Source organism: Vombatus ursinus, unplaced genomic scaffold (assembly GCF_900497805.2).
Source record: "Vombatus ursinus unplaced genomic scaffold, bare-nosed wombat genome assembly UNPS02014799.1, whole genome shotgun sequence".
Taxonomy (NCBI): Eukaryota; Metazoa; Chordata; class Mammalia; order Diprotodontia; family Vombatidae; genus Vombatus; species Vombatus ursinus.
The window spans coordinates 42,677,432-42,690,511 of NW_020954577.1; the positions used below are offsets into that span (position 1 = coordinate 42,677,432).

At 38.5% G+C, this 13,080-nt stretch overlaps 1 protein-coding gene across 7 annotated transcripts in view; it reads left to right on the plus strand.

Annotated features, from left to right (window-relative positions):
* RBMS3 (RNA binding motif single stranded interacting protein 3) overlaps positions 1-13,080 on the plus strand; it is a 1,414,112-nt gene that overhangs the window by 1,129,954 nt on the left and 271,078 nt on the right. For all 7 annotated transcript variants that reach the window (XM_027871985.1, XM_027871990.1, XM_027871986.1 and 4 more), the window contains one exon: positions 7,279-7,358. In XM_027871985.1, coding sequence (XP_027727786.1) covers positions 7,279-7,358 — 80 coding nt within the window. The remainder of the gene's footprint in view (positions 1-7,278; positions 7,359-13,080) is intronic.

Genomic DNA, 13,080 nt, shown 5'->3' on the forward strand with positions numbered 1-13,080 from the left:
AGCTGTTGCAGGGGCCGCAGGGGGATTCAGGTACCACCACAGAAGAATGGGTCTGGTTGTAGTTATTCAACAGCCCATCTGAAAGCGCCATGTAAAGGGGCCTTTGTTCAGCTGCCTTTTCAGACCCAGTTGACAAGGCTGGTGTCGATTTCAAGTGAGACGTGTGCCAGATTACAGATAGCTGGCGCTGGCATCAGAGAGCTGTTAATTGTGGAACTCGAGAAGAAAATGGGCACATTCTTTCCAACCCGGTGATTCAAAGCAAGGGCCCTTTCTCCCCAGACCTCTTGGAGTTCCACTTCCCTCCTTTCCCCATAGAAAATGGCACTGAGGAGCCAGGACCAAACTTTTCATGCCTAGAAGCTCCAATGGGGCAGTTTTTGCCGGGACAGCTCCAGCTCATTAAAAATGTTCCCCATGTATAAAAATGGAATTGTCACCACTGTGCGGTGCTGTGTAACAGGGTTTGACACTCCGAGCCTGCAGCTATAGGAAAGAGATTTTTATTGCATTTATTCTCTCAGAGACAAATATCTCCAAAGGCTCATTGTCGATGTTTGCTTAAATCTGGAGAGGCTGCTTTTGTGTGCCCCCAAACAGCCCCATCCCTCTTGATTCTCCACTTAAATGGTGATACTAAAAGATAACCTAAAGTAACATCCAATAGGGATGGCTAGAGCAGTTCAGTACGTGATGAAATATGGCAGGCAGTGAGAATGGGCTCAACTAGCCACCCTCTTTTCTCTCTTGGTGTATCCTAAGGTCTATTGAATCCCTCATTTAGGACATGAAGAATATGAAGAGATACTCACACACATATATGTACACATATACACACCTACTGTTCAGATGGTTTGTTTCTCATTCTCCCACAAAGTATTTTTTGTGTCAATTTAAGACAAATCTGAAGAATTTGATTTGTGGGGCTCCAGCAGGCTTTAGATTCTTAACTGCCTTTTATCTCGATGAGCACCCAGAGAGGAATGAAACAGAGGGGAGAGCACTAGGGCATAGTCTTATCAAACTGTGGCTCTCCTGGAATAAAAATTCCATAAAGCAACATCTGTAGTAATTAAATGCATACATTCCTGCTTCAATTCATAGCTCTGCTAGCAAAGAATATTATTTTCCCTAAGTGACAGCAGATATGGCTTCTTGTGGGAACAGAGGGAGAAAGAAAATGTTTGCATTGTTTCTAGGAATGATTAGGACTCTTGCTGTGAAAAATGTAGGATGGCTCTCTAGTGATGCGAGACAGCCTTGGAAAGGAGGCTTTATAAGATTCCATCTCCAGCAAAATGAATCCCGGTTTTTTCCATACATTTCATGGAGTCATAGGCTTTTAAAGTGGAAAAGCACTGCAGAGGCCATCGAACAGCTTATACATCAACAGGACTCTCTTTATAGTATATCCTACCAGTGGTCATCCAGTCTTTCCTTGAAGACTTCCATTGAAAGAGGTAGGAATCCTCTATATCTGATGTTTAAATCTCTTTATAACCTGTATCCTTCCTGCCCTTATGATCTTTTTACTCTCTCCTTCACTTAAGATACTTTAAACTTCAGATATATTGGCTGACCTATATATGACATCATCTCCCCTCTCCATGCTCTTGTTTAAGAATTCTCCCTTTAGTGACAGTTATGTAAGGTAAAAGTGTTCATTCTCCTCAGTTATTTTTAATGCATTCTTTTATATTTAAAACCTCATACCAGTTTTGAAACTTTTTTGGCATATATTGTAAATTGCTGGTTAAAATCTAATTTCTTCCTAAGCGTTTTTCCATTTTCCCAGTAGGTCTGATTAAATAGAGTCCTTACCTAGAACCAGAGTAAAAATAGGTTGTGCCTGTGATTTTCTATTATTTCTAAATCCTACTTATAGTTTCTTCCATTGATCACATGTTTAATTCTTTAACTAGCACCAAAGAGTTTCAACCATGACCTGCTATTGATGGTGAAATGCCAGTCTTGTGATCACCCTTTCTTTCTCAAGATATTCACTAACCATGTCTTTAAAAACTAATTCTAGAGGTAGCTAGGTAGCGCAGTGGATAGAGCACCGACCCTCGAGTCAGGAGGATCTGAGTTCAAATCCAGCCTCAGACACACAATAATACTTTCTAGCTGTGTGACTCTGGGCAAGTTACTTAACCCCAATTGCCTCACTTAAAAAAGAAAGAACTACTTCTAGAATTTTGTCAGGAATTGACATCAAGTTCTCTGGGCTATATTTGACAGACTCCTCTAGGAAACTGACTTTGTCCAATGTTATCACATCTTTCCCATTCTCAATGATCTTCTTATAAAATCACTGCCAGTGAATCAACAATCCCTTCTGCTGACCTTTGGTATGTTGGCTTGAATACTTCGAGAACATCAAGGCACTTTCCCACTATCACACTACTCATATTGGGTTGTGCCTTCCTATTAGCTATTTGGTTCAGTCCATTCCAAAGTAGGACTAAGTATCTCCTTCTTCTCTTTCTCATTAATTATCATAATCCCTTCCACCTTGAGAAGTTGTCTGGTATTATATTTTACTCTACTCTTTCCCCAATATAGCACAAAAAAGGAAAGACAAGAGCAAAGCCGCTTTTTTGTTGTTGACCTTAAACTTAATATCAACTGTATCTACTTCCATATATTTGTACATTTTCCCAAATCCAAGTTGGTCGATGAATTTCCTGCAGAGTCACATGCTCTCTTTTGTCAAGTCTCTGTTATTCTTCTTATAGGATTTTTTTTCTCTTTGTAGTTTTAGTATTTCATGTTTGAATGCTTCCTGGGTACCCTATGCTAATTTCCTTTATAGAGTTTGAGTCCATGAAAGATCTATTCTACCAAAAATTAGTGTGTGTAAGAATGTGTGGCTTTTTTTCTCCTGTATCACAAATTCTGTTAGAATACTTCCACCACCACCCCCTCGCCTCAAGATCCCCATGATTTATGCCCCCGACATTTAGTTCCTCCTTATTAGTAAAAATAAGACCCAGGGTAGGAAATTCCATTAACCTTTTGAAGGATGGAATGATCATTTAGGCAAGCCAAGAAATTATTAATCATTTTATGTTTGACATATGTATACACCCAGGAGGAGGGAGGGAGGGAGGGAAAGAGAGATTGCTCAGGCATATATCCACATAACAGATCTCTCATCACTTCTATATCATGTTTCCATATTAGGTTTGTGATCTTTCCTTCTATGTTCCTCGTCTATTTCCTTCTTTCTGCACAGGCGGTCTATGGCATACACCTATGAAAGCCTACTTTTATGACTTATTAAACATTCATCCCCTTCCCATACGTTATAGCCCAGTCTATATGGCCTTCTTATCAAGATCCTCATATCTGACATTCCATTTTCCAACTCCATACTGTCATATTAACCATCGAACCCCCATGCCTGGAATGCTCCCACCCCACCTATGCCTCTTAGGAGCTCAAACACCAATTTCTACATTAGCCTTTCTTGATCTTTGCAACTTTGCATACACTTCGATCACCTTGTGTACATTTCCTGGTATATATGGCAGCCTATCTTTGAATCCTTAACACCTGGCACAGTGTCTGGCACATACTAGGATTAATAAATGCTTTTTTTTCTTAGTTGATCAACAATGTTTTTTTTTTCTTTCTGTCTCCACTGATCTTAACCCAAATACTCTTTACCCTGCTTCTCCTTTCTCTTTCATGAATGTCCTCCAGTAAGTATATCTTTTCCAAAATAGAGCTTCCTTTAATATCTTTTGTTTTTACATCACCTAAATTATCCCCTGTATCCTTTCCTTCCTGAAAGTCACCCCTTATTAAAAAGAAGAAAAAAGAAAAAGAAAAAGCAACAAAAGCAACTATACATTGTAAATATACAATGATCTTTCCATTCTACTTACCTTGTTTCTTTTGAAAAGTATACATTTCCAGAGTCATATTCCTTTCATAGAGACTGTCCTAACCTACCAATTCTCAATAATGCTTATTAGGCCAAATTTGCCTCCTTGTGACATTAATATTTCTTATTGACCTTGCTCATCAGTTATTCTGTGTGTGTGTGTGTATATACATACATATATATATATATATGTATGTATATAATGAGGACATTAGTCTTTATCATTGTGACAGGGTTGTGGAAATAGCTATCCTTCACAGGATTAGTGAAATCTCTAATGTGAAGAAGTTGCTGGGACAGAGGCAAAGTCTAGAGAGTCAGGCATGGAGTCAGGTTAGAAAAAGGTATTTCTGGCATGAGCAATTCCTCAAATGGAGATTCTGATCAGGAACTTGCTGCTTAGAGGACAGAAGAGATCAATGCATTTGCCATCATTCAGATATTAGTGAGGATTGTGGACTTTTGGTTGAGGCATCAGATGTCTACACAGACCTTTTGGAAACCCTTTGAGGGCAGGGTAGAGTTGTGCACCAGACTAACAAGAAAGCTGGAAATTTCTTAACTCCCCCAGAAGCATAATGGTTCTGGCTGTGTCATTGTAAGAACTTTCTATAAAGAACATTTTCCTGAGGCGCATGGTAGCAATGAAAGCAGCAGTGCTGATTAACCTTGGACAGAAGTAGGAAACCATACAACACCAAGCTACGTGCAGACCAGAGAAAGAAAGAGAATTTCTGCGGATTATGCAGAAGCGTGTCAGAAAGGTACATGGAGCAAACAAAGGAGATCTTTCAAGTTGGGAACTAAAAGAATATCCATCGTAGCAAGAGTGATGGAGGACCAGGCAGCAGAGGTCTTGGACCGTGCTCAGTAGTAGCTGTTTATGGGACCCAGTTGAGAAGCACAGATCAGACATGCTGATGATCAAAGCTGGGTCTTACCCTTCACCTATATTGTGAATCATGTCAATTATACACATCTGAGTGAGAGAGAGGGCCCAACTCTCTAGAAGTGACTCATCAGTTATTTATTCATTGGGGGAGACTCACCCATGGAGTCATAAGTCGGGGAAGACAATAGAGGTCCCTGGGAAGGCAGAGGCCCATGAGAAGAATGGGTTATTAGAATACCTAGCAACTTACATTTTTCATCTGCTAGGAAGGAGAAGTTTATGGTGTAGCCCTATGATCATATTAAGGTATGGCATCAGTATAGGTCCCTGAAAGGAACAGGAACTGGAGTCTGTAAGAAAGTTTTTTTTTCTTAATTGTCTATGGGGTAGGTTATGAGACTAATCTGTATTCTTTATTATGTACAAGAAACTTATTCTTTATACCACACCCTCTTAACTTAGTACTTGCAAGGGAACTGATGATCCTATAGAGAAAATTAGAGACAAGCTAAATCCATATATTCTCAGGGAAAAGTATGAGTGATAGCGTTAGCCAAAGAGAATGATCATTAAGAAGCCTCCAGAAGCAGAATGTTTTGGGGTTGTTTTGCAGACGTGAGACCGTAGCTTTTATTCCTGGTTGCAGACTTGAATTTCATCTCCTGAGTATTTCTGGCTTTGATTCTTGCTATCCTCATTCTACCCATGATAACTGTTCTCTAAGCAGCCAGCTTTGCTGCATTACACATCGGCAGTTTCCTTACTCCCTATCTTTGTAGGAATTTGAAATGAGAAAAGAGAACATTAAACTGATTCTTAAAGGAAAAATCCTTAACCTAAACTGAGTATTATTCGTTTTTAAGCCTTTTTTTTCTTTTAAAAATGCCATGCATTTACCCAAAAGGTCATTATAGTGATACTTGGGCAGTTCTAGTGCCCAAGCCGAAGAAATAACTATGTACCAATTACTGTCAGATTTGTCTCATACATTTTATTTCAGAAGTGATGATTTAAAGTTTGCACTGGTTCAAAAAATATATACTTACAGAGGATAGTCCATCCTGACATAAATCTTTGAAACAGATTAAACTACTTAATACAGAATGAGAAAATAGCTTCACTTCCTCAAAATAGACACATTCCTAATTGAACCTTCAGTGATCCACTATTTCTCAAGGAACAAAGCTCATAAATTCCTGCTATCGGATAAAATGTAAACTTCTTAGTATAGCATTCAAGGCCTTTTACAGATTGATCCCTACTTTTCTATCTTTTCCTATTTTCTACTATACCCAGAAAAACCCTCTGTTCTGGCCAAATTACGCTACTCATCTGCATGTTAGCTCTTAGCTCTAGATTCTGCTTATACCCAGGGCTGTTCGGATAATGCTGAACAGTGGAGTTTGAGGGAAAAAAAATGTATAAATCACAGACTTTTCAGTTTAATTTCCATTATTGACACTTTCTCTCTTACTTTAAGTCTAAAAATTTTTTAAAAATTACTCAAGCCCTGATTTGAAATATTTGCCAATTTTTAAGTTGTAAATGCACACACTTAAATTTTAATGGTTCCAGCACACCCATGCTTAGATTCCTACCCCTCTCTAAAGTGCCCTCAGTTTCAATAAAATCACCTCCACGTATCAATTACCTACCACGTATAACAGACACCATAAGGCACGAGGCAGTGTATCATAGTCTAACACCCTGGATTCAGAGTCAGAGGAGACTTTGTTTGAAATTCTATCTTAGATACCTACGTGAGGTCAATTCCTACTTCAACACTTGCTAGCTATGTGACACTGAGCAAGTCACCTAACTTCTGTATGCCTCAGTTTTCCCCACTGTAAAATGGGCATTCTCAAAGCACCTACCTTGCAGGGTTGCTTTGAAGACCAAATGAGATAATATTTGTAAAATAATATTAGCATAGTGCCTGGCACATAGTAGGTGCTATATAAATGCTTGTTCCTTTCCCCTTCCCACATACAATTCTTGAGTTTTTTCACGGGTCAAGATTATATCTGGATAATTATAATGGTTTTATAAGGTATTCTGACTCCAGTGTATTTTATTAAATGAATTTTATAGTTCCTATAAATTTTCTTAGTTTTAACATTTCCTAATTTTTCTGAATTTGAAAGTTTCCCAAAGCCTTCCCCAAGCTGCCCCAGCTCTCAGTGATCACCTTCTTCTGAGTACCTAGAGGGCCTGGGTTCAAATTCAATTCTGCCTCTCAATGCTTGTGTGACTGTGAGCATGCAAATTAAACTCTCTGGTCTTTGGTCCCTGATCTAGAAAATGAGCGAGTCAGATTGAAATTTCCTTCAAGTTCAAGTCCGTAATCTCAATGTGTCCTCCTGCTGTCTAGCTTAGCCATTTGGTGGATGACATGTGGTGCCTTCTACTCTGTTCACATTTTTACATGGATGCTGCAGCTCCCAAACAACATTGGAGGAAGCTTGTTCATCTTTTCTTTTCCCTTCTTTCCTAGGATGGAGTCGACTGAAAAATGTGAAGTGGTAATTCAACATTTTAATGGGAAATACCTGAAAACACCACCAGGAGTACCAGGTAAGTGGCTATGTTAGCTAACTGTGGAAAGTGACTTGCAGATTGGGGTATTCTACAACTTAGATTGAAGATATGGCAGATCACTGGAAGGTAGCCAAAAGTAGAATGTTTGATTATTTCATCAGGAAAAAAACATATCTGAAAACCTTTGGTAACTATGCCCAGGAGAGTTTTGTGTCTTTCCCTTCACAATCACAAGCATTCTGTGATTTTCCATCAATTTTAAATAATTTTAAATAATAAAGTTAATAATAATAAATTTTAAAAATAATTTTAAATAATTTTAAAACAAATAAGAAAAATACATATATTTGTGTATATATAGTACATATGTGTATGTTATATATGTACATATATATATTTAGAGAGAGAGAGTAGATATGGAAGAAAGAATGACATGCTCTTATTGAATACAGTAGATACTGGTAACAGTTTCCAATTGATAAATTTTTCAGGATTTCCCATCAAATTCTTGTTTGAAACTTGAGGATTATCATACAAGATCATGATTATCTGTGCTTTGGAACATAGTAAGAAACCACAGTGGAGTGTTAATTTGGCATTACCATTTGATACTCATAAGTTCTTTTCTCCTCAAGGATATAGTTGAAAATTGTATTCATACTTTCTGGTGCATTTTTAAGTTGGTTCATGGACTACATACACTAAGAAGGCTTATCATCAGTAGATTAGAAAAATAGCTCTCTAAAGAATCTTGAGCTGATTTGTTCATGTCCCATATACAGTGGTACTCCCAATATCTTTCTGAACATTTTCCCATCCCATTACCTTTTATATCTTCTGTTCTGTTGCCCCTTCAGGCGTCTGTGTGTGTGTGTGTGTGTGTGTGTGTGTGTGTGTGTACGTATGGATGTTAAGCACAAAGGAAACTGTCAAACTGAAGAGAACTATTTGAGTGGAGGTGTGGTGTAGACATTTCAGAGAGCAGAGAATCACTTAATCATATATTCAGAGCTGGAAGAAAGGCTGTCTAGATGAAGCCCTTCATTCAATATACTTTAGAGGGTTTTTAGAATAATAATAATAAAAAAAATATTTCTATAGAGCTTGCTATGTGCCAGGCACTGAGCTAAAACCAAAGAAAGTTTTACAAGTAGGTATTATTATTATCATCCCTATTTTGAAGTTGAGGAAAGTGAGGCAGACTTGCTCAGGGTCACACAACTAGGAAGCATCTGAGGCTGGATTTTTACTCAGGTCTTCCCAGCTCTGGACCCAGTACTCTGCCCACTACTTTTTGCTCAGAAGACAAAAAGCTATTAAGACCTCACAAAAATTGGGGTGTGAAAATCCTAAATAAGTTATCTGGTGCAATGGAAAGAGGTTTGGTTTGGCCATTAGAGGACCTGGGTTTATAGCCTGGCTCTTCCACATATGTGGTTTAGGCCAAGTTACTTTGCCTTTATTTATGTGACTTAGTTTACCCTTACCTCCAAAATGAGAGTTGGACTAGATGACCTCTAAGGTCCCTTCAGTTCTCAATCAGTAATCCTATGATCCTCTCCAGACCTCAGTTTGCCTCCTCTTCAAAATGAGAAGACGAGCATATAACCTCTAAGTTTCCTTCTATCTTTCATCTCCGACAATCACTAATTAACATGCTACAGGATACTCAGGAAATCTGCAGCTACCCAGTATTCTTTCTCTGTTTTTTCATTGCAAATTAGCTATGTAATTTCAAAATCTCAGAATGGTGTAACACCTTCCTGGAATAAGACCCTCCCCTCAATCATTGCAAACAAGTGGATATCCAACCTCTATTTGCAGATCTCCATCAGAGAGGAAGCCCCTTCATCCTGTTCCCCATAGAGACATACACATATTAGTAGAGTAAAAGGCACCTCTCCCCCCAACATTTTGTTCGTCATTTTATTTTACTTTTCAATTAAAAAGCATTTATTTTCTCTCTCTCTCTCTCCCACTGTACAAATTGAAGGAAAAACAAAACCTTTGTAATAAATCTGTGTAGTCAAGTAAAACAAATTCCCACATTGGCCATGTCCAAAAATGTATGTCTTATTCTGCATCTTGAATCTACCACCTGTTGTTTAGGATGTGGGCAAGGAGCCTAGTTCATCGTAAGTCCTTTGGAATAATAGCTGATCAGTGAATTGATCAGAATCCTTATCTCTTTCAAAGTTGCTTGTCTTTACAATGCTGTCCTCCTGGTTCTGCTCACTTCACTCTGTACCAATTCATACTGGTCTTCCCTGGTTTCTCTGAACCCACTCCTTTCATCTTCTCTTATGGCACAGTAATATACCTCCTTAGAGCATGATTCTTTCAGCCATTCCCCCAAATGATGGGGCCTCTTTCAATTTCCAAAAGCTTAGTTTTGTAGCAGAGAGACTGACCCTGTCTTAAATCTTGCTCAACCCAGGCTTAAGCGAAGAGCTGGCTGATGAGAATAGGTGCTTATTTATTAGGATAGTTTACCCCAAGTTTATGACTTCTACTGAACTTTATTTGGTATATGTTTATGTACATAGAAGCATCTAGAACAGCCCAACCCAAACAGTGACAGCTATATCGCTCATTTACATAACTATAAAATTGGTACATAGGAATGAGCATCATGGAGGAGACAGGTTTCAACATGTGACTACATTTTCTAGACTCCTTTTCCAAAAGGAATCAGGGAAGTAGCTTCTATCTCACTAATAGAACTGAATATGTTTCTCCCTGATAATATGCAATTAACACAAGCCATTTACTAGTAGAGACAAAGAAACTTGCTCAGGCCTTAAACATGTGAACATCTTTCTCATACGGATGGCTAGGCTGCAATAGAAACCTGTCTAATAGTATAGCTACACCCAATGGAAACATGGTGAATAGCAAGGACCTGGCTATCTGCGGTGTTGATTTACTCAGTGAGACCTACCTTGAGGGAGCATATGGGGGAAAATAATTAGACCTAATTATCACAGTCTTAAGAGATTTGACCTTATACCACATGACATAATTGAATTAAGTATATGATATTGTTCATCTTCAGGGCTCAAACATTTGTTTGGCTATTTCTATGGATGCCTTAATTTGGAAGCCCAACTGTTGTAGATAATACAAGGTACAGCATAATTTCAAGATATTTTCTCGATGGAAATAAAATCTGGGAAAAAAAATTTAAAAAAACATATAAAATAATACATAGACCTAATTGGAACGGATGGCATTAATTGCCTCTGGCACAATATTCAAGGAATCTGTGTGTGTGTGTGTGTGTGTGTGTGTATTTTAAAGGTTGTTGTTAAAGCACGGTAGACAGAGCATTGGACCTGGAGTTAAGAAAATCTGTATTCAAATGCAGCCTCAGAGACTTCCTAGTGCAACGATCCTGGGCAAATCATTTGGCACTCTGCCTCAATTTCCTCATTGGTAAAATTGGAATAATAGTAGCACCTACCTCCAAAAATCAAAGATTAAATGAGTTGATATATTTTAAAGGGCTTTGCAGAGTGATGTAAATGATAGCTTTTCTTGCTATTACTATAGATGGATAAAGTAACAGGTCTCCAAAGTCCCACCTATTAGGAAAACTCTTTACCCATCCTGCAACCTGAGAGTGAGATGTCATGAAGAGACAAACATCAGTTTGGAAGTGGTGCCTTTGGTGTTTTCCATTGAAGAAACTAATTTCCCCGACCTAGTTGAGTGCCCTGTGCTTAAGGGAATGAGTGCCATTGCTCAGGGGTGTGCTAATTGGATCCAATTATAATTGGACTGACCTGCCTTACAACTAAAATGCTTGATAGAATTGTTATTTTAAAAAAAACAAAAACCTAGTAATGCTCTGTTTGATGAAAATTTCCTGGCTCGCAGTTGAGAGGATTGTGGTTTTGCAGAGATCTCGGCATTGTTCATATACATGTAATGATCATAAGCAGGGGAGGTTACTCAAACAGATCCTCAGGAGAAAATTAAGCACTGTCCAGTCTTATGATATTGTGGTTCAGTAGTCTGTGTATTTGAATAAAAATATGATAAATAACAATTTCTTCCAGAGGGTAGAACTTGGACTCCTGAAGTTAGTTGAAAGAACATTGGATTTGGATCTGGGAAACCTATGTTTTAAGATACCCTCTGCTACTTACTATTAGTAGGTCAACAGCATTGCTAAACCTCTCTGGGCCCCAGTGCCTCAACTGTAAAATGAAAGGGAGGAACTCAATGGCTTCAGAGGGTCCTTCCCACTCAATGTCTCTGGTCCTGGGATCCAGAGGCCAGAACTAGAAGCAAAGGTGGAAGCAGAATGATGCAATAAAAAAGGATTGGATCTAGAACCTGAGGAAATGGGTTCAGAACCTAGCTCTACCCTTTATCATCTCTATAATCTTGGGCAAATAATTTCACTTCTCTAGGACTCTAGTTTCCCAATCTGTAAAATAAGGGAGATGAACGTGTAAGACTCCCTAACTCTTCATCTATGACTAAGAAAAAAGTTTCAGAGAGGATGGTTTAGATGCTATATGGTTTAGATACCTTGGGTGGTAGGGTGGGGGAGGGGCAGTAATGGTTTTTCCACCATTACAGGTCTTCGTATTAGGTTTGGGAATCCTTTTCAGACCAGTTGGACTGGATCACATCTGAATTCCCTCCTGTGATTGGCTAAACAGTCATCATTTTTTTATAATAATACAACCATGCTTGTAATCAGATTGGAGACAAGTTGAGTATGAATTATATTCACTTCATATGATTCTATCTTACCATGCCATTTCTACAGCTAGCAGACATGGTGGATAAAATGCTGGACATGGAGTTAGGAAGATCTGAGTTTGAATCCTGCCTCAGATACTCACTAGCTATCTAACCCTGGACAAGTCACTTGTCCTCTCTCTGCCTCAGTTTCCTCATCTGTAAAATATGTATGAACATGATAGCACATAATCTTCCAGAGTTGTGAGGAAAAAAAAATGATATAATATATGGAAAGCACTTTGCAAACCTTAAAGTGTTCCGAAATTCCTGTCTGTTGCTATTCTGCATTTCTAAGCTAAACTGTACCTCAGTCATTTGGCAAGTATTGTATCATCTTGATTTCTGTTAATTCGGCCATCATTATTCCTTTTGAAAGACATTAGAGGCAATCAAGTTTTCCTGTGTACTTTTGTGAATGACAATCAGAGTCTGCAAATTATCTTCCCAGCATCCCTGTAATTGGGATAAATGGAAAATCAGCTCAATTTATTGCTTTGACCTCACTCTGAAATTCAGTCCAGAAATCCTGGAGCTTGAGGATATTAACAAGGGCAAATAACCCTGCCCACCTTTAATTGCAGAGGCTCCCACAGTGAGCTGGTATGTATTAGGAAAGATTAGCCAGTCTTTCCAGGGTTAACGATGATTGATTTTTGATCTTGCAGTTGAATTTCTGGCAGGTTAAAGGAATTGGCATGGAATTTTGTGAATCTTACTTTTTGGGCTATGGTTCTTCTCCCTTGGCTCCCTTTCCTATTTCTTCATAATTTCTTTATTTTGTTCATTCTTGCTGTCATTTTTAATGAAAGCATCATGGGCCATTAATGCCCATTTCTGCCTCCCAGAGGGGCACCAGACCAGTTCACTCTTGAACACGAATAAATGAAGCTGAATGTCCTTACCAGAGGCTAAGCTTCTTATAAGCTCAGGTCTAGATGAGACAGAAAGTCACAGGAGACCATATTTCTATGTATCTCCTCTCAGACAGTGAGGCAAGTAT